Below are 26,519 nucleotides of genomic sequence, written 5' to 3' on the forward strand. Positions count from 1 at the left end.
CCTCTTGGGGCTCACATTCTGGTGGGACATTCAGACAATAAACATATAAATGAATAAGTCATATAATTTCAGGTAGTATTAAGTAATACGAAAATAGAGGGGAGATTAGGCAGGGGAGGTTTTTGTTTTGTTTTGTTTTTTACTACTACATAGTATTCCACAAGACGGATTACCATAGTTGGGGGAGTGACTTCCAAATTTTTCCACTTGCTTCCCAGAGTAAGAAATACATTTTAAACTGCCATTCAAAACCCATCACAGAAACATATATGCACAAAACTGAAACATGCATGTATACAATTGAACAAATATTTCATGAAATAATGCTTACTCTGACCCAGAAGGAGGCACTGAAATTTTTTATTCTGTTCTATTTCATAAAAACAAACAAAAACAAAAACAAAACCCCTGCTAATCATGACCTGCTAAACTGTTCTCATTATCCAGTAGTAGATTGTGACCTCAGTTTGAAAAATATTGCTTTAAGTCACCAATCCTCTAATGAGATTTAGACTATTCATAATTCTCTCCTATTACAAACAGCACTGCAGTGAGCTGTTTTATACTCATTTTGTAACTATGTATTTCTGAGAGCAAGATCCCTGATTGTGTAATTACTATAATTCTGATAAAATGTAGCCAGCATGCTGGAAAACTGAACTCTAATCCCAATCTTTTACCACCATGACATATAAACTGACATATAAACTTCTGTTGGGCAAGTCCCTGCACCTCTCTGGGCCTCAGTTTCCCCATCAGTAACCTGCTGATCGCTACACCCTAGAGTGTGCTCTAAGTTGAAAGCAGATGCCCCACCCCCTGACTCAGCGAGGATAGAACTTCTCTCTGAATCTGACTCCCCCTTTTTCCGCTCCCTGTTTGGAAGAGGCCCAGGGAAAAGGGAAAAGGCAGGTCTGGGCACGAGGGCCGATGCAGACAGGGCGGGGCAAGGGAAGGGCAAGAGGGAGTCCAGCCCCAGTAGGAAATGAGACAGGGTAGGAATAATACTTTATAAGCCTGCTGCCTTCTTCCTCCTCCTATCCCCTGGCCACCTTCCAGCCTCCTCCGTTCAGTCTCCTCCTCTTCCAGACAGTCCTCACTTCTTTCCCCCTAGGCTGCAGCCAGCCGCCCCCTGCCTATCTGAGCCGGAGCCCAGGTGGGGTAAGAACCTCAGCCCCAGGATGTTGACAACGTTGCTGCTACTTCTGCGTCTGCTGCTCCTGCCGGGCTGGGCCTTTTGTAGCCAGGAAGCCTCTGACGGTGAGTCCGGGTCACATCTTCTTCCTCGGGATGGTTCTGGAGACTCTCAGCCTGTCTGGGTACATGGGGAAGAGCAGAGGAGCCCTTCTCCCACAGGGCTTGCGGCTGCAGCCAGCCAGATCTCTCCGTAGGGCAGGCAGGGTCCTGGGGACTGATTTGTGTCCCAAAGCCAAGGTGAGGAAGTGCCGTTCACCCAGGAAGGGGGTGATGAAAGAGGCTGGGGAAACAGGACTGGAGAAATAGAAAGGGTAAGGGGATCAGCCGTGGGGAGAGGGGGTGAGCCTGGAGAGGGAGCGCTGAGAGTGATGTGGATAGGGGTTAGTCCAGGGAAGACAGGAAGAGACTCGGAGATGAGAGATGGAAGGAATAGGAAGCCACTGGACAGACTGGGGGCTGAGAGAAGCAAGGCAGAATAGGAGACTAGAGAAGGTGGAAGACGAGTGGCAGGAGGCGGGGGAAAGTCTGGGGAAAGAGAAGCTGTGGTCCATGGGTGAACTTATAGGAGTCAGGCTGCCTGAAGTGGCTGTTTAAGAAGAGAAAGGAGTTATTGCCCTGTATTGTGACCGCACAGGGACCTCCCCCACCTTTCCCACAATCTCCAGAGCTACAGTCCCCACCTCAGAGAGGGACCAAATCACCAGAATTCTAGGAGCACTCACTTCGGTTAATACATGCACTGACTCATCTAACCCCCACGATATCTCTACAGCAGGCAATATAGTTATCTCTATTTTACAGGGGAGGAGACTGGGCGCAGGGCAGTTAAGAACCTTATCTAGGGTTACCCACACAGATCTACCTATTCACACCTGCAGACACAGAGCACAACTTTTCATATGCAAACGTGGACAAGACACACACACACACACACACAGATTGACAACCCCAGACTCATCTCCTCCTCAAACATTCTCTGGACATCAACTCAATCCTGTGCTAGGCTCTTAATAGGTGTAGAAGAAAGAGATAACCAGACATGATTCCATAGCCTAGGGGAGCCCAGTGTATTCTGTGTATTTGGAGACAGTTATGTATTTGGAGACAGTTATGTGGAATCTGGGATCATTGAAACAGACCCACTGTGTCTGGGAGGGTATGTGTGTATTTATTTATAGATTTTATTTATTTATTTATTTATTTATTTATTTATTTATTTATTTATTTGAAGGCAAGAGAGCACAAGCAGGGGAAAGGGACAGAGGAAGAGGGAGAGGCAGACTCCCTGCTGAGCAGGGAGCCTGATGTAGGCTCTATACCAGGACTATGAGACCATGACCTGAAACAAAGGCAGACACTTAACCCTCTGAGCCACCCAGGCATCGCTGTGTCTGGGAGGGTAAAGTGGAGAGGCATTAGGAAAACTTCTCCAAGGAGAGGGCAACAGAGCTGGGTCTTAAAGCACGAATAGAAGTTTGCCTGGAAGCAGAGCAACCTGGACATGCTATTCACGTCAGTCCAGAGGCAGCATGAGGAACTCCAAGTAGTTTACTGTATCTAAGTACAGGAAGAGGCCAGAGAAGGCAGTTGGAATCTGGTCTCCTGCAGCCTTGAATGCCAAGCTAAAGACTTTGGACTTCATTCCTTGGACAGACATCCTCTGGGGAGACAGTACGGCTGAGTGGCTAAAAGTGCTGGACTCACACTGCCTGCACTCAAACCTTGGATCTGCTGTACCATTTTAGCCTGCTTCCCTTATGGACCAAGGTTAATAACAGTAGCCACTGCACTAAGCTAATGGGAGGAAAGCACAAATAAGATAATAATGTGTGTAGGTACAGTGCTTGGCTCATAATAAGTACTTAATAGCTATTATTAGTACTTAATACTATTATTGATAGGTAAATGTGTCACTGGAGCATTTTAAGTAGGAGAAGGGCATAATCTTATTTCTGGGTCAATGGAGGTCAGATTGGAAGGAGTGAAACTGAACAATGAGGGCAGGGGGATGAGGAAGGAAATTACTACCCTAGTCCAGATGAGAACCCATGAGGCCTGAAGGAGGGCAGTGGCCGAGGAGGCGGAGAACAGGAGATGGAATGGGATTTTACTGTAGGTCAGCATTTGTTGACCAACCGGAAATGGGGGTAAGTTAGGGGTGAGAGAGAGAAAGATCGGAGTGGCTCTTCCACTGACTGGATTACCCTGGGGCAAGTGGCTTCTGCTCTTCCCAGCCTCAGTTTCCTTATCTGTAAAACGAAGATAATAATCGCTGTCTTCCGCTCCTGACAGGGTTGTGGGAGGATGGGTGGAAGAACACTTTATAACTATGAACGGCCGAGAAAGTGGGCAGCCGGCCTTTGGGTAGGGGGTTATTCTCTCCAGCTTCACGCCGGCCCAAGGGCTGATGCGCTGACACCTACCCGCAGGCCCTTGGAACCTCCACATGCTCCAGATCTCCTACTTCCGTGACCCCTATCAAGTGTGGCACCGGGGCAACGCGTCGCTGGGAGGACTAATGACGCACGTGCTGGAAGGCCAGGGCACCAACGTCACGATCCTCCAGCTGCAGCCCTTGGAGGCGCCCGAGAGCTGGGTGCGCACAGAGGACCGTCTGAAGACCTACCTGAAAGAGTTCCAATTGATGGTGCAGCTCGTGCACCATGAGCGGCACTTGACCTGTGAGTGGCGCTAGCGCGCGGCGGATGAAGGCGGGCCCTGGCGGGTGGGAGGTGTGGCCTGTGGGAGGGACTGATGGGGGCGAGCCTTGGGGGGAATGGGCGGGGCCCCAGGAAGGGGCGGGGTTCCCGGAGGGGCCTCGTCGATGGCTTGGTCTCGAGTGAGCTGGCTGCTCCGAGGAGTCCAGGTGTCAGGGCACCTGCCTTTGCTGATTGCTGGGTGGGAGCTTGAGCCTGAAGAGGAGTGGGTGTCCTAGTTGCGGGCCCTCCGTCAGGCCCTCTTCCCTCTGGCATGACCTCGGGTAGACCCTGTTGGGATGCCCTGTCGCTGATCCACGCTAAACCCCAAAAGTTTATGTTCCACCTGATGGACATCCTCCCACACCTAACACCCTCTCCACACAGCTCTCTCACCCTGAGTCCCCCATCCACAGTTCCTCTGACCGTTCGCTGCTTCCTGGGCTGTGAGCTGCCTCCTGAGGGCTCTCCAGCCCAAGTCTTCTTCGAAGTGACTGTGAATGGGAGTTCCTTTGCGAATTTCCAGCCAGAGACAGCCTTATGGGTAGCAGGGCCCCAGGCATCCTCCAAGGTGGTCACCTACACTCTGTATCAGCTCAACTCCTACAATCGTACTCGGTACGAACTGCGAGAATTCCTGCAGGACACCTGTGTGCAGTACCTGCAGGAATATATCACTTCGAAAAACTCAAAAGGTATGATGGGATCGGGGATGGGCCTGTGTATTGGGTGGGTTCCAGGCAAATGGATAGACCTGAAGGATGGATACCTTGAGCAACAGGAGGCCCAGGGCTGGGGGTTTGGGACAGAGTATACACAGCTTATGTCACTTGGTGAACTAGCCCCCTTCCTTTGCGGTAAGAATCCCTTAGGGTTTGACTCAAACCATGGACAAGAATCTTGGGGGTATGTTCAGGCTAACTCTGTGCATGTTCTGCAGGGAGCCAAACAGGCCGTTCCTACACTTCACTGGTCCTGGGTGTCCTGGTGGGCAGTTTCATCATCGCTGGTGTGGCTGTAGGCATCTTCCTCTGCACAGGTGGACGGCGGTGTTGAGTACTCTCCAGCCCCCCTCTGAAAAAGGGCTGGACTGATGGGGGCTGTCAAGGGAAGATCTCAGCTCATGACAAAACCAAACAGATTCCCCATCTGGGACGTTATATCCCAGAAGGTTTGGCGTGGCAGCTCCTTTTCCCTGATCTGCCCACCAAGAGTTTGGGGGAGGGGAAGGGAAGGAAGGAAGCTAGGTAGACAGAGTTCTTGGTTTGCTGAGCACCTAAGAACTTGCATGCTTTGCTGAACTGGTCTGAGAAGCGAATGCTTATCTATCTTTGTGGAAAACGGATGATGGAGTTGGGTGGGAGTGGGGGATGTCTATGACACATCCTTCATAGACAGAATTACCTGAGGCATTCAAAACACCTAACAAATACGAGAAGTCTATCCACAACCAAAATAAGCAACATTCAGTGCTTCCAGGCACATCAGACTTGGGATGGGGCGCTGGTAATAATGGAGGTAGACAGAAATAACCAGAGAAATGGTGAAAGTGTAAAATATAAGTAATATGGGAGCAGAGAGTTATTAATTACTTAATATTATTAATAAATTCCTTACTTATGTATATGGCATTATTTTTTTTCCCTTTACTTGGCAAAACTTCTGGGAAAGTAGCCTACGCCTTTTTCTTCTACTTCTTCATCTCCCACTCACTCCTAAACCACTGCAGCCTGATTTCCCTATAAACTTCTCTAAGATCATCAATGACCTCTAACTGTAAACTCTTCATCCCACATGATATCTGCAACATTTTCCTTTGTGGACTAGAACCCTCTTTTTACCCTGACTTCTGAGATACCATACTTCCAATTTTTAGAAACTGTTCTGGCCACTCAGTCAGTCCTTTTGCCTTTGTCATCTTACTCAATTCACCTTGGAAATGTGGCTTCCTTAGAATTCCATTTTTTGGCTCTTTTTGTTCCCATTTGAACTGTATCCTTTGTGGATGACCTACTAATTCTCATGGCTCAAATGCCATCTATCTGCGGTGTTTTCCATGGGGAAGCAATATAATCTTGTCTTTGAAAGCAGGTGTTTTATCATCAAACAGACTTGAGTTTTACTTCTTTGAGCCAGGCATTTAACTTCTTCAAGTCTCAGGTTCTTCATAAACAAAGGGTATAATACAATGTACAAAAAGGGTATAATAAAAATAATACCTGCCTCTATCTCATAGAGGCATCGCGAGTATGAAATAAGAATATACATATAATATAATATACATATATTCAATAAATATAGCACTTGCTGCTGACCTCCAAACCCCCCATTTACATTGATTCTTGAAAATCATCTCCACCTTAATATTTTGCAGACATTTCTGAGTCAACATATTCCAAATTAAATTCCTTATCTTTCTCCCCAAACCTTTTCTCTCTCCTCTGTTGTTTACTATCAGTTAAACAGAAGTACTATCAAATCATATCAGTGTAGAGACCTCAGTGTTAACCTTTATTTACTCCCTTTTCATCCCCACCTACAAAATACAGTATCTGTAGAATCTAATCCCCCTTTTCCACTCTCTTGCTTTTTTTCAAGACATGGTCACTCATCTCTCTGTCTGTGGCCGGCACGGAGGTGTATCACCCAGTTCTACCTTCAAGGAAAGACTAGCCATTTAGCTACAGGGAGTTGACGCAGCAGGTAGCTAGCCTCTAGCTGCTTCAGTTCCTTCAGTGTCTGCCTCACCTGCAGAGAACAGTCCTGCAGGAGGTCATGCTCCTCCTGGGGCTGTCCTCATCTGGTGACCGAGCAAAGCAAAGGTATAAAGATTCAGCCATTCTGGGCCACTGCAGGACAATTCTGATAAGCAGTATTCACTCCAGAGTTCCTTGCCTGGGGGGCTGGGTCTCTGTCAGATCTACGTTGCAGTTTGACTTCTCCCTCTATTCAATCCTGCTTCCTTTCCCTAGTTAATATCTTCCCCCTCAAACTGTCTCAGCATCGGCTTCTGGAAAACCCAACCTATGACTGACAATCTTTCTTTCTTTCTCTTTGCTTTCTTTCTTCCTTCCTTCCTTCTTTTCTTTTTTTTCCTTTTCTTTCTTTCTTTCTTTCTTTCTTTCTTTCTTTTTCTCTCTTTCTTTCTCTCTTTCTTTCTTTCTCTCTTTCTTTCTCTCTTTCTCTCTCTCTCCAGATTGAAAGATTTTCTCAATCTTGTATATGGACTATGGCAGTAGCCTCCTCCTAACTATTTTCCTGGCCTCTAATTTCTCTGAGTTCTAATCCATCTACATGGCAATAAACAAACAAACAAACATAGATCTGATCATGTCATCGTTGTTCTACTTTGTAAATTCCCCATACTTATTGAGCTAAATTTGGAATCCTCAAAATGATATTCAAGGCTTTGTACAATCAGGCCTCATCCTAAGTTTCAAATTTTGTATCCTACCACTTCTCTTCACCCCACTGTGCTTTAGGCTCTCAATTTTAAAAGGATATTTTTAAATAACAGAAGTAATACAACAATACTAGCAACACAGAAATTTACAAAGAGAAAAGTGAAAGACCTGTGCTTTCTCTTTCTCCCCAACTCTTATCTCAACAATATGCCAAGATTCTTAGTTTCCAGCAACAGAAACCAACTCTGCCAACTTAAAGAAGAAATAAACATACTGGAAGGTTATCATGTAATCCTCAGTTTGATAGGAAGTCTAGCTAATTAAGCTCAGAAAATGGAACCAGGAATCTCAGCCAAAGTCACAACAGAGGAACGGTCTAGGTGAGGGGACCACAGCAGGAACCACTACCATTGCATGCTGCCATCTTAAATGAATTCTACTCCCTGTGCTTTTACACTATTTGCTCAAGATTCAAATGACCAAGCTTAAATCACATTGCCTTTGCCTTAGCTGCAAGAGGGGAAAAGGGAAACTTTATGGGATGTAGCAAGATTAGGGGGAAATGTATAGTTTAAGTGCCTATATTAAAAAGAAATATCTCAAATCAAAAACCTAACTTTCTACTAAAGAAGGTAGAAAAAGAGGAGTAAACGAAACCTAAATCAAGCAGGAAAAGGGAAATAATAAGTACTAGATAAAATAAGTAAAATAAAAACTAGAAAAACAATAAAGAAAATCAACAAAACCTCTTTTGTTGAAAAGATCAATAAAATTAAAGAAACTTTAGGTAGACTTACCAATAAAAAAGTGAGAAGGTCAAGTTATAAAAATGTTACAGAAATTACATTAGATAAATAAAAATGATTATAAGGAATACTACAAACAACTATATGCCTAATAAATTAGATAACTTAGATGAAATAGACAAGTTCCTAGAAAGACATCCATGCTTGACACAGATGCAGAAAAAAAATTGAAACTCTAAATAGATATATAACAAATAAAGAGATTGAATTAGTAATTTTAGAACTTCCTACAAAGAAAAGCCCAGGCCCCAATTACTTCACTGGTGAGTTCCACCACATTTAAAGGAGAATTAACATCAATCCTTGATAAACGCTTCCAAAAATAAAAGAGGAGGGAACACTTTCCAGGCCATTCTATGAGGCCAATATTATCGTAACACCAAAACCACATAGAGACATTAGAAGACAACCACAAATATCTCTTATGACTAGAGACACAGAAATCCCTAACTAAATCCTAGCAAATTGAATCCAGCAATACATAAAAATGATCATACACTGATCAAGTAAGATTTATCTCAGGGATGCCAAGTTGGTTCAACATTTGAAAGTCAATCAGTATAATACATCATATAAATAAAATAAAGGGCAAAACCCATACAATCATCTCAATAGATGCAGAACAAGCATTTGATAAAATCCAATACCTTATCATGATAACAACACTCAGTGAACTAGGAATACAGGGGAACTTGTTCAACCTGATAAAGGTTATCTAAAATCCCACAGCTAGGGGTGCCTGGGTGGCTCAGTCCGTTAAGTGGCTGCCTTCGGCTCAGGTCATGATCCCAGGGTCCTGGGATCAAGCCCCACGTTGGGCTCCCAGCTCAGTGGGGAGCCTGCTTCTCCCTCTCCCCCACTGCTTGTGCTCTCTCTTGTTAACCCCCCCCTCAAATAAATAAACAAAATCTTTAAAAAAATAAAAAATAAAATCCCACAGCTAACATCATACTTAATGATGAAAGATTGAAACTTTCCCCCCAGAATCAGAAACAAGACAAGGATTTCTGCTCTTTCTACTTAATTTCAATATGTATTATATTTGAGATTCTAGCCTACACACTCAGGCAAGAAAAAGAAATAAAAGGCATCTGGATTGGAAAGAAAAAAGTGAAGGTATACCTATTCAGAAATGACATGATCTTGTATATAGAAAATCCTAAAGAATCTACAAAAAAAAAATGCAAAAAACCTTGTTTATTAGATTTAATAAATAAGTTTAGTAAGGTTGCAGGATACAATATCAATATATAAAAATCAATTGTATTTCTTTGCACTAGCAATGGACAATCCAATAATGAAATTTAAAAGAGAATTCCAGGGGCACCTGGGTAGCCCAGTTGGTTAAGCATCTGACTCTTTTTTAAAAAAAATCTTTTATTTATTTATTTGAGAAAGAGAGAGCAATCAGAGGGAGAGGAAGGGACAAGCAGACTCAGCACTGAGCATGGACCCCGATGTGAGGCTCAATCTCACAACCCTGAGATCATGACCTGAGCTGAAATCAAGAGTCAGATGTTTAACTGACTGAGCCACCCAGTCATCCCAAGCATCTGACTCTTGATCTCAGGGTCATGAGTTCAAGCCCCATGTTGGAATCCACACTGGGTGTGTAGCCTACTTTAAAAAAAGGGGGGGGGGCACCTGGGTGGCTCAGATGGTTGGGCATCTGCCTTCAGCTCAGGTCATGATCCCAGGGTCCTGGGATCAAGCCCCACATCTGGCTCCTGGCTCAGCGGGGAGTCTGCTTCTCCCTCTCCCTCTGCCTCTCCCACTGCTCATGTTCTCTCTCTCTATCTCTGTGTCTCAAATGAATAAATAAAATCTTTTAAAAAGAGAGAGAGAGAGAGAATTCCATTTACAATAGCATGAAAAAGTTAAATACTTAAGAATAAATTTAACAGGGCACCTGGGTGGCTCAGATGGTTACGCGTCTGCCTTCAGCTCAGGTCATGATCCCAGGGTCCTGGGATCAAGCCCCACATCGGGCTCCCTGCTCCTTGGGAGCCTGCTTCTCCCTCTGCCTTTCTCTCTCGCTCTGTCTCTCATGAATCAAAAATAATAATAATAATAATAAAATAAAATAAATAAATTTAACAAAAGAGTGTAAGATGTGTACACTGGGGGCGCCTGGGTGGCTCAGTTGGTTAAGCGACTGCCTTCGGCTCAGGTCATGATCCTGGAGTCCCGGGATGGAGTCCCGCATCGGGCTCCCTGCTCGGCGGGGAGCCTGCTTCTCCCTCTGATCCTCTCCCCTGTCATGCATGTTTATAAATAAGTAAAATCTTAAAAAAAAAAAAAAAAAAAAAGATGTGTACACTGAATACAAATACTTACTGAAAGAGATTAAAGGCCTAAATAGATGGGAAAACATCCTGTATTCATTGATCAGAGACTTAATAAATTAAGACAGCAATACTCTCCAAGCTATCTACAGATTCATTGTAATCCCTATTAAAATCCCAGCTGCTTTTTTTGCAGAAATTGATAAGCTGATCATGAAATTCATATGGAAGTGCCAGGGATCCAGAATAGATCCCAAAGAAATCTTGAAGGAAAAAAAAAGAAGTTGAGGACTCACCCTTGTTGATTCTAAAATTTACTACATAGCTACAGTGGTCAACACAGTGTTTTACTGGCATAGAGATAGACATGGAATAGGACAGAGACTCCATAAATAAACCCTTACATTTGTGGTCAGTTGATTTTCTACAAGATGCTAAGACAATTTGATGAAAAAGGAATTATCTTTTCAAAAAGTAGTGCTGGAACAACTAGTTATCACCATGGAAAAGATGGAAGTTGGAATCCCAACATCACACACACACACACACACACAAATTAATTCAAAATGGATCAAAGACCTAAATATATGATTTAAAGCCATAAAACTCTTGGGGCACCTGGCTGGTTCAGTTGGTGGAGCATGCAACTCTTGATCTTGGGGTTGTGACTTCAAGCTCCCACACTGGGTGTAGAGATTACTTAAAAATAAAATCTTTTTAGGGCGCCTGGGTGGCTCAGTTGGTTAAGCGACTGCCTTCGGCTCAGGTCATGATCCCAGAGTCCTGGGATTGAGTCCCACATCGGGCTCCCAGCTCAGCGGGGAGCCTGCTTCTCCCTCTGACCCTCTCCTCTCTCATGCTATTTCTCTCTCTCTCTCGCTCTCTAATAAATAAATAAATAAAATCTTAAAAAAAACAAAAATAAAAAAATAAATAAAATCTTTTTTAAATAGCCATAAAACTCTTAAGGGAAAACATAGATGTAAATATTTGTCTTAGATTAAGCAATGGTTTCTTAGCTATGATACAAAAAGCACGAACAACAAAAGAAAAAAAAAATAGATGAATTGGACTTTCCCAAAATAAAAATACTTTTGTGCTTCACAGGACACTGTTAATAAAGTGAAAAGACACCCCACAATAGAAGAACATATTTGTAAATCATATATTTGATAAAGATCTAGTATCCAGAATATATAAAGGACTCTTACAACACAGCAATAAAAAGACAAATAACCCAATTAAAAATAGGCAAAGGATTTGAATTGGCACTTCTCAAAGATATACCAGTGGTCAATAAGCACATAAAAAGATGCTCAACATCCTCAGTCATTAAGGAAATGCAAGTCAAAACTATAATGAGATACTAATTCACACCATCAAGAGTGGCTATAATAAAAAAGACAGACAATAACAAGTGTTGGCAAGGATGTGGAGAAAGTGGGACCCTAATATAGTGGTGCTGGGAATGTAGAATTGTATAGCCACTTTGGAATACATTTGACAGTTCCTAAAAATTCATCATAGAGTTGCCATATGACTCAGCAATTCCATTCCTGTTACATACTCAGGAGCATGGGAGACACGTGTCTACACAAATACTTGTACAAGAATGTTCATAGCAGCTTTATTCATAACAAACAAAATGTGGAAACAATCCAAATGTCTATTAATTGATGGACGGATAAACAAAATGTGGTATGTTCATACAATGGAATCTTACGTTGCCCGAAAATGAATGAAGTACTGATATATGCTACAACATGGATGAGCCTTGAAAACATTATAAATGAAAGAAGAAGCCAGTCACAGAGAACCACATCTTATATGATTCCACTTACATGAAATTTCCAGAGCAGACAATCCATAGATATAGAAAGTGGATTAGCAGTGCCTAGGGCTGAGGGGATGGAGTGGTGGCAGAGAGTCACTGCTAAATGATACAGGATTTCTTTTAGGGGTGATGAAAATATCCTAAACATACATTGTGGTGATGGATGCACAGTTCTGAATATAGCTTTAAAAAACTGAATTGCGGGGTGCCTGGGTGACTCAGTCAGTTGAGTGTCCGACTCTTGATTTTAACTCAGGTCATGATCTCAGGGCCGTGGGATCAAGCCCCACATCTTGGGCTCCGTACTCAGTGGGGAGTCTGCTTGGGATTCTCTCTCACCCTCTCCCTCTGCCCCTTCCCCCTGCTTGCACACACACACTCTCTCTCTCTCTAAAATAAATAAATAAATAAATCTTTTTTAAAAACTCCCTGAATTGCATACTTTAAATGGATGAATTTTATGGTATGTGAATTATATCTCAATAAAGATGTTACAAAGTGGTCACAAGAAAACAATCTTTTTTTTTTTTTAAGATTTTATCTATTTATTCATGAGAGACAGAGAGAGGCAGAGGGAGAAGCAGGCTCCCCGCGGAGCAGGGAGCCCAATGTGGGACTCGATCCCAGGACCCTGGGATCATGACCTGAGCTGAAGGCAGACGCCCAACCGACTGAGCCACCCAGGCATCCCACAAGAAAACAGTCTTGAATATGAAGAAAGAATGCAATAGCTGCTTACATCAGTGGCTATCTAAAAATGTTAATAATTATTAAAAAGAGAGAGAGAGAGAGCCTCTGGAGTTAGGTTAGGGGAGGTCCATACTCTCTTTGTGCTTTCTCAGTCCACGGTCTGATGAACTTCCACTGTGTCCACAGGGAGAATAAGGAGGTAAAATTATAAATATTAGACCTGAACACTCTTATCCTGATGGTGAAATTGAAGCTGGGACGCACAAAGCAGCGTGTCCAAGGTTCAAGAGTTGGCTGTTACAAGAGCTAGAACTAGACCTTGGGGCTTCTGACTTGTGTTCCTGAGTTGTTGCTACGACACCATGCCCCAGGAGGGGGCAGGTTGTAGGGGTAACAGGATTCTCTGAAAAGCTCTTGTCCACATCCAAAAGCAGGAGAGGTAAAAGCGTCAGGAAAACAGTGGGATGAGTAACTCTTGACCTCATTTTCCAGGACATTCTACAACAGAGGAGAGAGTGAATAGATCATTCTGGATAATCATTCTGGATAATCATTCTGGATTGCTTTGTTCTGTTGGGAAAAAAAAATGCTATTCTCTCTCAAGTTTTGAACACTTGGGCTCATCTTGGGCAGAGGTGGGATGAGTTACCCATGTGGGACCAGTGGTGTGGTGTAGAGAACACAGGTCTACCTTGGAAGGCCTTGGTTTTAGCCTTATAAACTTGAGTGTAGAATGGAGCCTTACAACAATTTTTCTTTGAGTATATTATTACTTCAGAAATGAGTTAATTTCCCCTCTGATTGTCCTTATGTCAGTGGTTACTACCATTTTGACTTTGATTTTGCCTCAGTCTCTTTCAAGGAGGTTCATCTGCCCGTGCTTCTACATGTGAATATTTGTTCATAGCTGTGTGCCCTTGGATAATCAGTCAGTGTCCCTCTCTGAAAGGGAATTTATAATTTCTAAAGATACCTTCCTGGGGCGCCTGGATGGCTCAGTCGTTGAGCGTCTGCCTTCGGTTCAGGTCATGATCCCAGGGTCCTGGGATCGAGCCCCGCATCGGGCTCCCTGCTCGGCGGGAAGCCTGCTTCTCCCTCTCCCACTCCCCCTGCTTGTGTTCCCTCTCTCGCTGTGTCTCTCTCTGTCAAATAAATAAATAAAATCTTTAAAAAAACAAAAAAAGATACCTTCCAGCTCTGATTACTAGGATTCTAAGTTCCTAAGTCCAGACTGCTAGTGCTTGGGCAATTAATTCTAAGCATCTTAGAAGTGCCCTTCTTGTTCTTGGAATGACTTCAGAATATTTGGCTTAGGCCTGTCCCATGACAGACAGACTACTGGAGGTCATGCTGGAGTTTACACAAGAAATAAACAAATCTGGAATAAATGTAAACAAGTGCCTCCCTAGTGTATTCTAAAAATCTCCTTCTGGGTGGCTTGGATTACTTTGATTCCTCCACCTTTTAACTCAGTTCAATGTGTATCTCTTGATTTGAGGCCTCCTGCCAGCTGGCTTGAAGTTCAGGGTTTTGTACCCAATTCAGCCAACTGTTGTTGAGCCCTATTTGATGCAAAGCATTATGCTAACTGCTCTCAGGGATGCAGAAAGGGGTAAAACATGATCCCTGCCCAGGAGCTCAACGTCTGGAGGAAGAGGCAGACAAACCAGGTCATTTTAGCACAGAAGGAATGAAAATGACACAAAGTAATTATAAGCTATGTACTGAGGAAAAAGGAATCAGGGAAAGCTACACAGGGGCCATATATTCCATCTGAGCCCTGAAGAAAGAGCATTTTACTAGGTGAAGAGGGGAAAGATGTTTCTCTCCTCTTCGGCTAAGATCTTTGAGGGAAGGATAGTATCTTATTTATCAACATGTTCCTGACACCTGGCATAATATGTAATATAAGGAAAGAGCCCAATATGTCTTTGTTCAACAAGTGAATAATGAGTGGATTCTGGACTGATATAACAGCACAAAGGCAAAGGGGGTGAAAGTGCCCTGTATGTTTGGGGAATGGTAAATGGTCTGATGTGGCTGCTCTGAGTTAAGTTTATGTAAGGAAACGTGGGAGATAAAATGAGACACTTGGGTACCAGATTAAGAATGGCATGCTAAGGAGTTATACTTAATTCTATGGGCTAACTATATAGGTTATCTATTTCCTCCTCTAGGAAATATTACCCTTGTTCATCTTTGTGTCCTTAATATCCAGAACAGCCACAGGGATTTAGAAGATAGACAACAAATGGCCGGATGAAAGAATGAACTGAAGATTTTTGAGAAAGGAAGCTATTTCATTCAATCTCAGTTTATACTACTACTAATCCTTCACTTTTATATGTAATTTTATTTTTTTAAAAGATTTTATTTATCTGAGAGAGAGAGAGAGCTCATGAGCAGGGGGGAGGGGCAGAGGGAGAGGGAGAAGCAGACTCTTCGCTGAGCAAGGAGCCTGACAAGGAGCTCGATCCCAGCACCCTGGGATTATGATCTGAGCCGAAGGCAGATGCTTTATGGACTAAGCCACCCAGGTGCCTCTATATGTAATTTTATAGTTACAGAAACACTTTTATTCTATTATCTCATTAAAAATTTTACTGATCCACCCAACAAGTTCATCAGGAAAGAAGGGCAAATATTATTCTCATTTCCTGGCCAATCTTGTGAAACTGAATGAAGGAAACCTCTTTCCTGGCCAATCTTGTGAAACTGAATAAAGGAAACCTCTTTCAAAATGGAGTGGGGGGAAACAAACTGAGGGTTGCTGGAGTGGGGGGTGGGGTGGGAGGGAGGGGGTGACTGGGTAATAGACACTGGGGAGGGTATGTGCTCTGGTAAGCGCTGTGAATTGTGCAAGACTGCTGAATCTCAGATCTGTACCTCTGAAACAAATAATGCAATATATGTTAAGAAAAAAAAAAAAGAAGAAGAAGAAGGTAGCAGGAGGGGAAGAATGAAGGGGGGGAAATCGGAGGGGTAGACGAACCATGAGAGACGATGGGCTCTGAAAAACAAACTGAGGGTTCTAGAGGCGAGAGGGGTGGGAGGATGGGTTAGCCTGGTGATGGGTATTGAGGAGGGCACATTCTGCATGGAGCACTGGGTGTTATGCACAAACAATGAATCGTGGAACACTACACCTAAAACTAATGATGTAATGTATGGGGATTAACATAAGAATTAAAAAAAATTTTTTAAAATGGAGTGGGGGGGGGGGTTGTTGCCTGGGTGACTAAGTCGGTTAACGTGTTGGTTTTGACTCAGGCCCTGATCTCAGGATCATGAGATTGAGCCCTGCAGCAGGGTCTGCTTAAGATTCTCTCTCTCCCCTCCCCTTCTGCTCCTCCCCCCTGCTCACTCGCTGTCTCTAAAATAAATAAATGAATTGGGGCGCCTGGGTGGCTCAGTTGGTTAAGCAACTGCCTTTGGCTCAGGTCATGATCCTGGAGTCCCAGGATCGAGTCCCGCAATCGGGCTCCCTGCTCAGCGGGGAGTCTGCTTCTCCCTCTGACCCTCCCCCCTCTCATGCTCTCTATCTCATTCTCTGTCTCAAATAAATAAATAAAATCTTAAAAAAAAATAAAAATAACAAAAATAAAAATAAATAAAATAAAATGGAGCCGGGAGGCCAGCAGGGGGAGCTCTCACCCCTTTACCAACTGTTGCTTGCAGACCCCAACATGAAGAGACAGACCTTGCATTCCCAGCAGGAGGAAGCCTGTTTTACTGCTCCAGCAAGACGAAGGAAGATTTTCTCTTGGCCTGACAATAGTGCGGCCAGTGAGAAATGGCCACAACTCAGCCAATGAGAAACCATCACCACTCTGAACTCTCACTTTGCTCAAAGGGACTTTCCTTCAAAGCAATCCCTCCCAACTTCCTCCTTTTTCTCTATAAAGTAACATTCCTCTCCTTTGTTCTCCTGACTTGCCTATGGTTTTGCCCTAGTTTGCTGGTCCCAAATTGCAAAACTCAAAAATCAATGAATGTAATTCATTGTATTGACAGGCTAAAGAAAAAACACATGATATCTCAATTGATGCAGAAAACGCATTAACAGAATTTAACATCTGTTCATGATAAAATCTCTCAACAAATTAGGAACAGAAGGAAACTTCTCTAACCTTAAAAAAAAAAAAAGGCATCTACAAAAAAGCATCATACCTAATGGTGAAAGCCTGAATGTTTTCTCCCTGAAGTTGGGAACACAAAAGGATGTTCACTCTTGCCACTCCTATTCAATATTATCCAGAAAATTCTAACTAATGCAACAAGACCAGGGAATAAAGAAGACACATGGATTGGAAAGGAAGAAATAAAACTGTCTCTATTAGTAATCAAAAATGATTATCTATTCTATTTAATCTACAAAAAAACTCCTACAACTAATTAATAAATTTGGCAAAGTCATAGGATTCAAAGTCGTAATATAAAAATCAATTGTATTTCTATATAGAAACACAAGCTGGCAACAAGCAATTGGAAAACCAAATTAAATAAACAATATAATTTATAACTACACCAAAGTAATGAAATACTTAGGGATAAATATAACAAAATATGTGATGGATTTTTATGCTGAAAACTATAAAATACCAATAAAGGAAATCAAAGAAGACTAAATGGAGCATTAGAACATGATTAGAAGGCTCAATTCTGTTAGGATGTCAATTCTCTCCAAATTGAAATAAACAGAGATTCAACACAATCCCAACCGAAATCCCAGCAGGGCTTTTTTTCTTATAGATAGCAATAAGTTGATTCTAAAATTTATATGGAAAGGCAAAAGAACTAGAAAGCTAAAACAATTTTGGAAAAGTAGAACGATGTTGGAGAACTCATACTATCTGGTTTCAAGACTTACTACAGTTATACACTAATAAAGACAGTGTGGTATTGGCAAAAGGATAGACACACTTGGATCAATAGAACAGAATAGAGTCCAGAAAAGATTGGCACAAATATGGCCAATTGATTTTTTCTACAAAAGTGCAATGGGGAAAGACTGTCTTTTCAGCAAATGATGCTGGAGTAATTAGACATTCATATGCAAAATGTGATCCTTGACCTATACCTTGTATTTGTCTGTTTTAAAAATTCAGTCGAAATGGATCATGGACCTAAATGTAAACCTATGAAACTTTTAGAAGAAAGCAATGGAGAAAAATCCTTGTCACCTTAGGTTAGACAGAATTCTTAAATGCAACATCAAAGTGAAATTCATAAAAGGAATACTTGATAAATTTGACTATAGGGATAGAGAACACATCAGCGTTGCAGGACTTAAGGGTGGGAGAAGGTTTTGACTCCAAAGGGGTACCACATGGACATTTTTAGGGAATGATGAACTATTCTGTATTTTAATTGTGGTGGCTATATGACTGCATTGGTCAAAACTCACAGAACTCTACACCAAAAAGTAAATTTTACTAATGTAAATTACAATTGAGTTATACAAACGTATATGTATATATATGAATTTTTAAAGTTTTTCTCCTCTATTACTATCAAGTCTCATCTAACAGATTCTGTATTTGTATAATTATTTTTCTTTTAAGATTTTATTTATTTATTTGCCAGAGAGAGAGAGAGCACAAGCAGGGAGAGCAGCAAGCAGAGGGAGACGCAGGCTCCCCCCTGAGCAAGGAGCCCGATGCGGGACTCGATCCCAGGACCCCGGGATCATGACCTGAGCCGAAGGCAGATGCAGAACTGACTGAGCCACCCACGTGCCCTATAATTATTTTTCTTGAGCCCGAGATTAGGACTGCCATAATGCCTGTTAATTTTTCATTTCCTCTCCTTCCATAGAACCTGAAACTTTATCATCAGCAATTTATTCTTTTTGAGTAGATTATCGTTTTTCTGTGTCAGGAAGGTCCACCTCCTGTTATTGGGAGGGGTAAAAGACCATACTACCTGCCATTCGCACTTTAACAGTGATCCAGCGACTGCGTTAACTAGCTGTCATGGTGGATGGCGGTGAGCGGGCCTCTGAGGGGCCAGGACACAGGACAGAGGTGGTCTGATAGGAGGACAGGGAAAGAAAGGCCTGCAGCAAGGCCAGTCACGGGACACCAGAGGCCGGGGCTGGCCGCAGGGGGGCGGGGCAGCGGTCAGGGAGCAGAACTGAGAGCCCGCCAAGAACATACTGTGCTGACTTCACAGCTTTGCCTCCGGCTGGCTCTGGACTTCAGCCAGTGTCTTCTTGACCTTTCATTTTCTCCCTTCTGAACCTGTCAAGTGTCTGCTCACAACTGGTCCATAGTGGAAATAAGATCTTCTTCCTTTGTGTCCATTTATTCAATAAGTATTTATCATAACTGCGTCTAATAACCCTCCCTTCTGTTTGAACAGCAATAAAGCCCTTTTATACCTACTTATCTCTTTTGATCCAAGAGGAGAATTAGTTCTGATTTCCGAGAAGGAAATAAAGTCTCAGGAATGTTAAGTGATGTATACAGTTACTTTTTTTCCTATGGAGGCCTGGACTCTCTCCATTATCTATACTCTGCTGCCCCCTACTGTGCACACAGCATTAGGTACTAAATTGCAAGGACACTCAACACATAGTTGTCCCAGTCTGAGAGTTTTCGTTTGTTAACTTAACAAATATTTATTGAGATCTTACCATGTGCCAGGGGAAAAAAAGACAGACATGGTCCTTGTGCATATGGAGCTTACGATGTAGAGGGAGAGATAGAATTACACAAATAATTATGTCATTACAACTTGGATAAGCACTATGAAATGCAAGGTGCTGTGGGGGGTGTAGACAAGGGGTGTGTAGCCTAGTCTGGAGGATCAGGGAAATCTATCATGAAGTGTAATCCATAGGAGTAGCTTATTCATTGGAGGTATTGCGGGTGCCTCTCAGGCCTCTGGCATGAAGTGGGCAGATGGAGTACTAAGTTGGGGAAGCCTAGGGGATGGGATATTGCATGGGAAGAGCATGAGCTTGGGGGGGGGGGCACCTGGGTGACTCAGTTGGTTAAGCATCTGCCTTTGGCTCAGGTCATGATCTCAGGGTCCTGGGATTGAGCCCCATGTCAGGCTCACTGCTTATTGGGGAGTCTGCTTCTCCCTCTCCCTCTGCCTGCCACTCCCCCTGCTTGTGCTCTCTCTCTCTCTCAAATAAATAAATAAAATCTTAAAAGAAGAAGAAGAACAACAACAACAACATGAGCTTGGCTTTGGCCTTTTTCAGTTTGGAAACCCTGTGAAACATTCAGGTATAGTTGTGGAATAAGCAAGTGGTATTTGAAATTGTGGTAATGGGTGAAATCTCTTAGTAAGAAAAGAACAGAAAGGGAGGAGGGCTTATCACTGCCATGAGAAACTCCTGGATTTAAAAGTCCAGTTGGAGGACATGGAATTAGACCAGGAAGCTTGGGATGAGGAACCAGAGAGGAAGGGAGGAAGGTCAGGAGAGTGTAATAAGGCCAAAGCCAAGGGGAGAGTGTGTTTCAGGGGGAGACTGTCAACTGTGGTGGAAGTTATGAACAAATCAAGTAGAAGTTATTTGGCTGGCTGGCCCGGTGGAACTGACGTCCAGTTTCAGAGGCCTGGAGCCTGAGAGGACTAGGCCAGGACTTCCTAGAAAGCCCTCCAGAGGCCACCACAATGTGTTGCCTTGGACAAGTGGTCCTCATACTCTTTTTTTCACATACCACCAAAATAATTTTGATAAATGATGTCACTCTATAATTAAAAGATGCTTTCCTGAAACTGGTATTTTTTAAAGTCCCTTTGTTACCTCCAGGATTTTTTTTTATTGCCTTGGGCAATATACCCTAGTAAGATTCAGGGTGGGCCAGGGATATACCTTTCTTATGAAGACTAGCAGAACTACAGTTAAGAAGGAAAATCCCCAGGGCGGGCTCCCCACTCAGCGAGGAGTCTGCTTCTCCCTCTCCTTCCGCCCCTCCCCCAACTCATGCTCTCTCTCTCTCTCTCTCTCTCTTTTAAATAAATAAATAAATAATAAGAAAAAGAAAGGAAAAGCCGTTTGGAGCCTCATTTCCAGGAACTTTCTCGGGTAGAGTTGGGAAGTTGAGGATATAGAAATTAATTCCCTTAAAAATACCAGTGCATGATTACCTTTTGAGAAATCTTCATGTATCATAGGGATAGTGCATACCTCCATCTGGAAGCCAGATTTGCAAAGGAGTAGGGACAACCTAAAGCTACTGTCAGGTCCTTGGAACCTAGAACTGACTGATGGAGCTGGCTGGCCCTGATGAAATCAGACCCCGATTTTATTTTATTTTTATTTTATTTGTTTGTTTACAGACCCCCATTTTTATTTTTTATTTTTATTATTATTATTATTTTTTAAAGATTTTATTTATTTATTTATTTGACAGAGAGAGAGATAGCGAGAGCAGGAACACAAGCAGGGGGAGTGGGAGAGGGAGAAGCGGGCTTCCTGCCGAGCAGGGAGCCCGATATGGGACTCCATCCCAGGACCCTGGGATCATGACCTGAGCCGAAGGCAGACGCTTAACGACTGAGCCACCCAGGTGCCCTACAGACCCCCATTTTTAAAGCCTGAACTTGTATAAGGAGATTCAGAGATAGGTGTGGGCGGTTTGGGGGGAATCCTCCAAGGGGCCTTCAGGCTCACGCATCTCCCACCACTCCAGGGGACCATCTTTAAACTAGATCATGACTCTCAGAAGCAAGAGCCAGGCATCAGGGCCTGTTGTCCTCAGTGAGATTAGAGTCCAGCCAGATTTAGCAACACGAGGGGGAGGTGTAACCTGGAAGCAATCTGACTCATTATTTAGCACACCGACCCAAACTCATCCACTCCAACTCATTCATTCTCTCAAATCCCATGTGCTACGCAACGGGTGAGGTGCTAGGGTTACCAAAAAATCATAAGCCACAGGCCAAGCCCCAGAGAAGCTCCGGGAGAGAGACTTTTAAACACGTAGTTGTGATTCATTGGAAGGAAGAGTGAATAAGGCTTGGTGCAAGAGCTGGGGGAGCACCAAAGAAAGAGCATCTTGGGTAAGAGGGTTCAAGGAAAACTTCCCAAAGCAGGTGACATTTGAGTGATTTCTTGACAGGCATGTAGTGCATCAGTTAGAAAAAGAGAGGGTGGTGACAAGGTGGTTCAGGTAGAAAGAACAGCACGCCATGTTCGCAGCCCGTGGCAAAGGGGTGCTCGACCTCTGTGGTCACCCAGGGACTCACTCTTAGAAGGGCCCCCATCCTTGTTCCAGTGCTCTGCTGTCACTCTCTTGGAATCTTAATATTTTTTTAACCAAGGGCCCCGCATTTTCATTTTGCACCAGGCCCTGCCAATTATGTAGCAGGTCCTGCAAGGGGACAAGACGAAAGCAGGGAGACCTATTGAGAAGCTATTCCTGTTGTCCAGGTAAGAGATAATGAGGGGCTAAATTAAGATCATCTTGTCACAACAGCACTACAGACCCACATTATTCTTTTCAACACCTATCTAGTGTCCCTCTGCTTAGATGCAGCTGTTTTTACAGTTGGAAAATATTTAGGCTGATTTTGATCTTTTGTAATCACAAAGATTGCTGCAATGAATAATTTTGTACATTTGTCCTTGTACGCATGTAAGGATTATCTCTCTAGGATCAACTCTCAAAATCAGAATTGATGGGCCAAAGGTATGCTCATTTCCAAGGCTGACAGGCATTGCTAATTTGCGCTCCAAAGAAAGCATAATTTATACCCCTTCCAACAGTACTTTTATTATACCCTCATTAACACTCTGTAACATCCAACTTTTTGATATTTGCAGTCTTGTTGGTGAGAAAGCAAGAACTCATTGTTCTAATTTGCCTTTCTTTAATCATAAATGAGGTTGGTCATTTTTAAAAAAAGATTATGACTCCATTTATATTCTGTTAAGAGGAAACACATTTTGCCATTCTTGAACTGGGTTATAGGTTCTTTTCTTATTGCTTTCTAGGAGATGTCTTATGTTAAGAAAATTAATAGTGGGGCACCTGGGTGGCTCAGTCATTGGGCATCTGCCTTCGGCTCAGGTCCTGGTCCCAGGGTCCTGGGATCGAGCCCCGCATCGGGCTCCCTGCTCGGCGGGAAGCCTGCTTCTCCCTCTCCCACTCCCCCTGCTTGTGTTCCCTCTCTGGCTCTCTTTCTCTCTGTCAAATAAATAAATAAAATCTTTTAAAAAAAATTAAAAAATTAAAAAAATAAAATAAAACAATAACCCTTGGAGGGGTGCCTGGGTAGCTCAGTCGTTGAGGCTCTGCCTTTGGCTCGGGGCATGGTCCCAGGGTCCTGGGATCGAGCCCCGCATCTGGCTCCCCTGCTCAGCAGGAAGCCTGCTTCTCCCTCTCCCACTCCCCCTGCTTGTGTTCCCTCTCTCACTGTCTCTCTGTCAAATAAATAAATAAAATCTTTAAAAAAAAAAAGTAATAATAAACATATTACCTGTTCTATTGTTTGTTTATTTACTATATATAGATAGATATATAAAATTTTTGCCATGCAAATTAAGGCCTAAAGTTTTGAGACTGCCCACCTAAGTGAACCGCTTTTCCTTCTACCTTCATATTACAATATATGCCCTTTTTCAGGGAATGGCCTTTAGAGACTATTACAGTTACTTTTTAAAAAGTTCAACTCAGGGCGCCTGGGTGGCTCAGTTGGTTAAGCAACTGCCTTCGGCTCAGGTCATGATCCTGGAGTCCCTGGATCGAGTCCCTGGATCGAGTCCCTGGATCGAGTCCCTGGATCAAGTCCCGAATCGGGCTCCCTGCTCAGCGGGGAGTCTGCTTCTCCCTCTGACCCTCCCCCCTCTCATGCTCTCTATCTCATTCTCTCTCTCAAATAAATAAATAAAATCTTTAAAAAAAAAAAGTTCAACTCATATTTGTTTATTTTTCTAATAGATAATCCACCCACATAGTTAAAAAGTCAAAGGACACAAAAATGTAGACAGTGACAAATCTCCCTGTCATCCTGTCCCCCTGCCACATAGTTCCCCTCCAGGAAAGCAATTACTGTTCTCAGCGCCCTGGGGATCCTTCCATATTTTACACATAAACAGGCCAGGGCACACAATTTGTTCCCCATTATCACACAAATAATTTTTAATAATTTTTTTTCATTTAAGATTACATTTTGGAAAAAATTTCCTATCAGTTCATTAAGTAATTCATTTTTTTTAATGGCCTCATAGGGTTTCACTGAATATACATGATTCTGAATACATTCATAAGGGGAAAATACCCCTAAGTCATTGGATTTGAGGCTGGATGTTGAGACAGAAGCGGGGAATTGAACTGGGGCTTCTGTACATTCTGAACAATCGGACCCTTTCTTTCCTCCATGCCTCTACCTTCCCATCTCTGCCAGTTAAAATTTCGCACAGTCTTCCATTGTTTATGCATGGTAATGAGCAACGTATATTGCAGGTAAAACACTTAGTGTAAAAAACATCATCTGCTTATATAGGCTCATCTCAAATGCTACTTCCTTTGTGAAGCTTTCCTTGAGCTCTGTGATTTTTTCCAGCCAGAGTGACCTCGCCTCCTTGTGAAATCCTATAGGAGGTTTTAATGTGTTGTGGTTATTTGTCACATCTTATATGTGCTCAAGTCTTCACTGTTTTACCTGAACACTGTCTTACTCACCTCAGTACTTTCCAGAATGGCTTAGTAATGTTTATAGAATTTCTGAGGTACTTAATGAATGAGCAAATGTACCAAGAGTTAAGGATATACGGTTTTGTGTCAGACATTTGGGGTTTTTCCCTGGTTTGGCGGTTTTCTCACAGTTGCGAGGATTAAGTGATATAACGTAGATAAATTGTGCTGTGTGTAATAAGCCCTCATTATATGTTAGCTGCCATAGTGGGAATTCAGAGGAAGGAGAGAAGTCAAGGAGACCCCCTTAGCTGGATGGTGCTCTCCAGCCTCCTGTCTATATTTCCTTTCAGATCCCAAATGAGAACTTCACTTTTTTCTATTCCTGTATTTTCTTTTTGTCTTTATCTTTTGGGTAAATTTGTCTGACTTCAGGTCTAAGGCACTCCAGCACCAAGGGCTGCTCAACTGTTTCCTGTCTTTATGAGAAACAAGGATCTCTACCCTATGGTTGAGCTAGCAGGTTAGTTTCTTCCTACCCAATGTTAAAGAAAAAAAAATTCAATGACACTTAGGGAAGACTTTATTCATGGGAGGGGGAAGATCACCATAGGTATAGGGTCTACCGCAATGGAATTTTGCAGTGGAGGAGAGAAATTAGGCTCAATTATGAATACAGCATGAGCAAAGGGGGGGGATTTATAGTCAAGGAACAGAGCGAGGGTCAAGTGATAGAAAATTACTAAGAAGAAACATCAGGGGTCAGGGGATTCTGGCTAAGCAGACCTACCAGGATTCTTGCTGAAGACAGGCCAGGGTGATCAGGCATCATTGGGGAGACAGTGGAGGATGAGGGACCTAATCAGATAGCAAGGTGATCCAGATAGTGAAGGGGGAGGGTTTCTGGATAAATTGAGTTAGCAAAGTTCTTGCTAAGACCAGATTTTTTTAAAGGAGATTTTATGTATTTGAGAGAGAGTGAGAAAGAGTGCATGAGAGGGGGCAGGGTCAGAGGAAGAAGCAGACTCCCCACTGAACAGGAAGCCCAATGTGGGACTCTATCCTGGGACTCCAGGATCATGACCTGAGCCGAAGGCAGACGCTTAACCAACTGAGCCACCCAGGCACCCCGCTAAGACTAGATTTTTACAAGATTTTTACAAGTGCACACAGATGGGCCTAGGAGAAGGTTGAGAAGCCTGACTACAATTTGGTCAAGCAAAGAATCTTGGTCATTGAATAGAAGGCATTCTGATATCAGCAACGGGATCTAGAAACAGACAAAGTTCCATGGGAGCATAAAGAGCACAGAGTCTTGGGGTTTCAGGAACTTTAGTTGCAGTAGCCTTATAACTCACCTCCCTTGTATAGGAGGAGTGTTGTGAGGGAAGCATCCCCCACCTGCTGGACAAAAAGTAAGTAACCAACAAATAAATGCAAGTTCCCCTCTAATCTCTTGTCCACACTGGTACTAAATTTACACTCCTTTTTTTTTTTTTTAGATTATTTATTTATTTATTTATTTGACAGAGAAAGACACAGCGAGAGAGGGAACACAAACGGGGAGTGGGAGAGGGAGAAGCAGACTCCCTGCCGAGCAGGGAGCCCTATACGGGACTCGATCCCGGGACTCCAGGATCATGACCTGAGCCGAAGGTAGTCGCTTAACTAACTGAGCCACCCAGGCGCCCTAAATTTACACTCCTAAAGGCCCTCTTCTTCCCTCTTCCTGTGGATGAATTCTCCTCACAGTCAGCCTCTCTGTTTGCACACTTGCATTCTTGTGGACATTGTTTCTGCCATTCTCCCACTCTCTCCTGCAGCAGCAATTTTCCCCACTCCACTGGATCGTTCTAGGTCAGCTTATAAACATTATTCTTCCCATCAGGAAAACAAACAAAACAACCCTCTTTTGACTCTACATCCTCCTGCAGCTGCCACACATTCTCCTTCCCTTTATAGCAAAATTCCTCGGAAAGGGTGTATGTACTCAACATTTTCAATTCCTCT

The 26,519-nt window shown here is 43.1% G+C and overlaps 1 protein-coding gene across 1 annotated transcript; it reads left to right on the forward strand.

Annotated features, from left to right (window-relative positions):
- Positions 1 to 996: 996 nt before the first annotated feature.
- On the forward strand, positions 997 to 5,343 carry PROCR (protein C receptor). Its single transcript, XM_035006182.1, has 4 exons — positions 997 to 1,260; positions 3,627 to 3,878; positions 4,310 to 4,588; positions 4,834 to 5,343. The coding sequence occupies exons 1-4, from the start codon at positions 1,182 to 1,184 to the stop codon at positions 4,947 to 4,949; spliced, it is 726 nt and encodes a 241-aa protein (XP_034862073.1). The 5' UTR covers positions 997 to 1,181; the 3' UTR covers positions 4,950 to 5,343.
- The last annotated feature ends 21,176 nt before the right edge of the window (positions 5,344 to 26,519 follow it).

This window comes from Mirounga leonina, unplaced genomic scaffold, assembly GCF_011800145.1.
Source record: "Mirounga leonina isolate KUSES-001 unplaced genomic scaffold, KU_Mleo_1.0 Mir_150, whole genome shotgun sequence".
Classification (NCBI taxonomy): Eukaryota; Metazoa; Chordata; class Mammalia; order Carnivora; family Phocidae; genus Mirounga; species Mirounga leonina.

Bases quoted from the DNA above. Each gene is read 5' to 3' on its own strand.
- PROCR (XM_035006182.1), top strand. From the start codon at position 1,182: ATGTTGACAACGTTGCTGCTACTTCTGCGTCTGCTGCTCCTGCCGGGC. The intron at 1,261-3,626 runs GTGAGTCCGGGT...ACCTACCCGCAG, and splicing joins TAGCCAGGAAGCCTCTGACG to GCCCTTGGAACCTCCACATG. The intron at 3,879-4,309 runs GTGAGTGGCGCT...CCCCATCCACAG, and splicing joins CCATGAGCGGCACTTGACCT to TTCCTCTGACCGTTCGCTGC.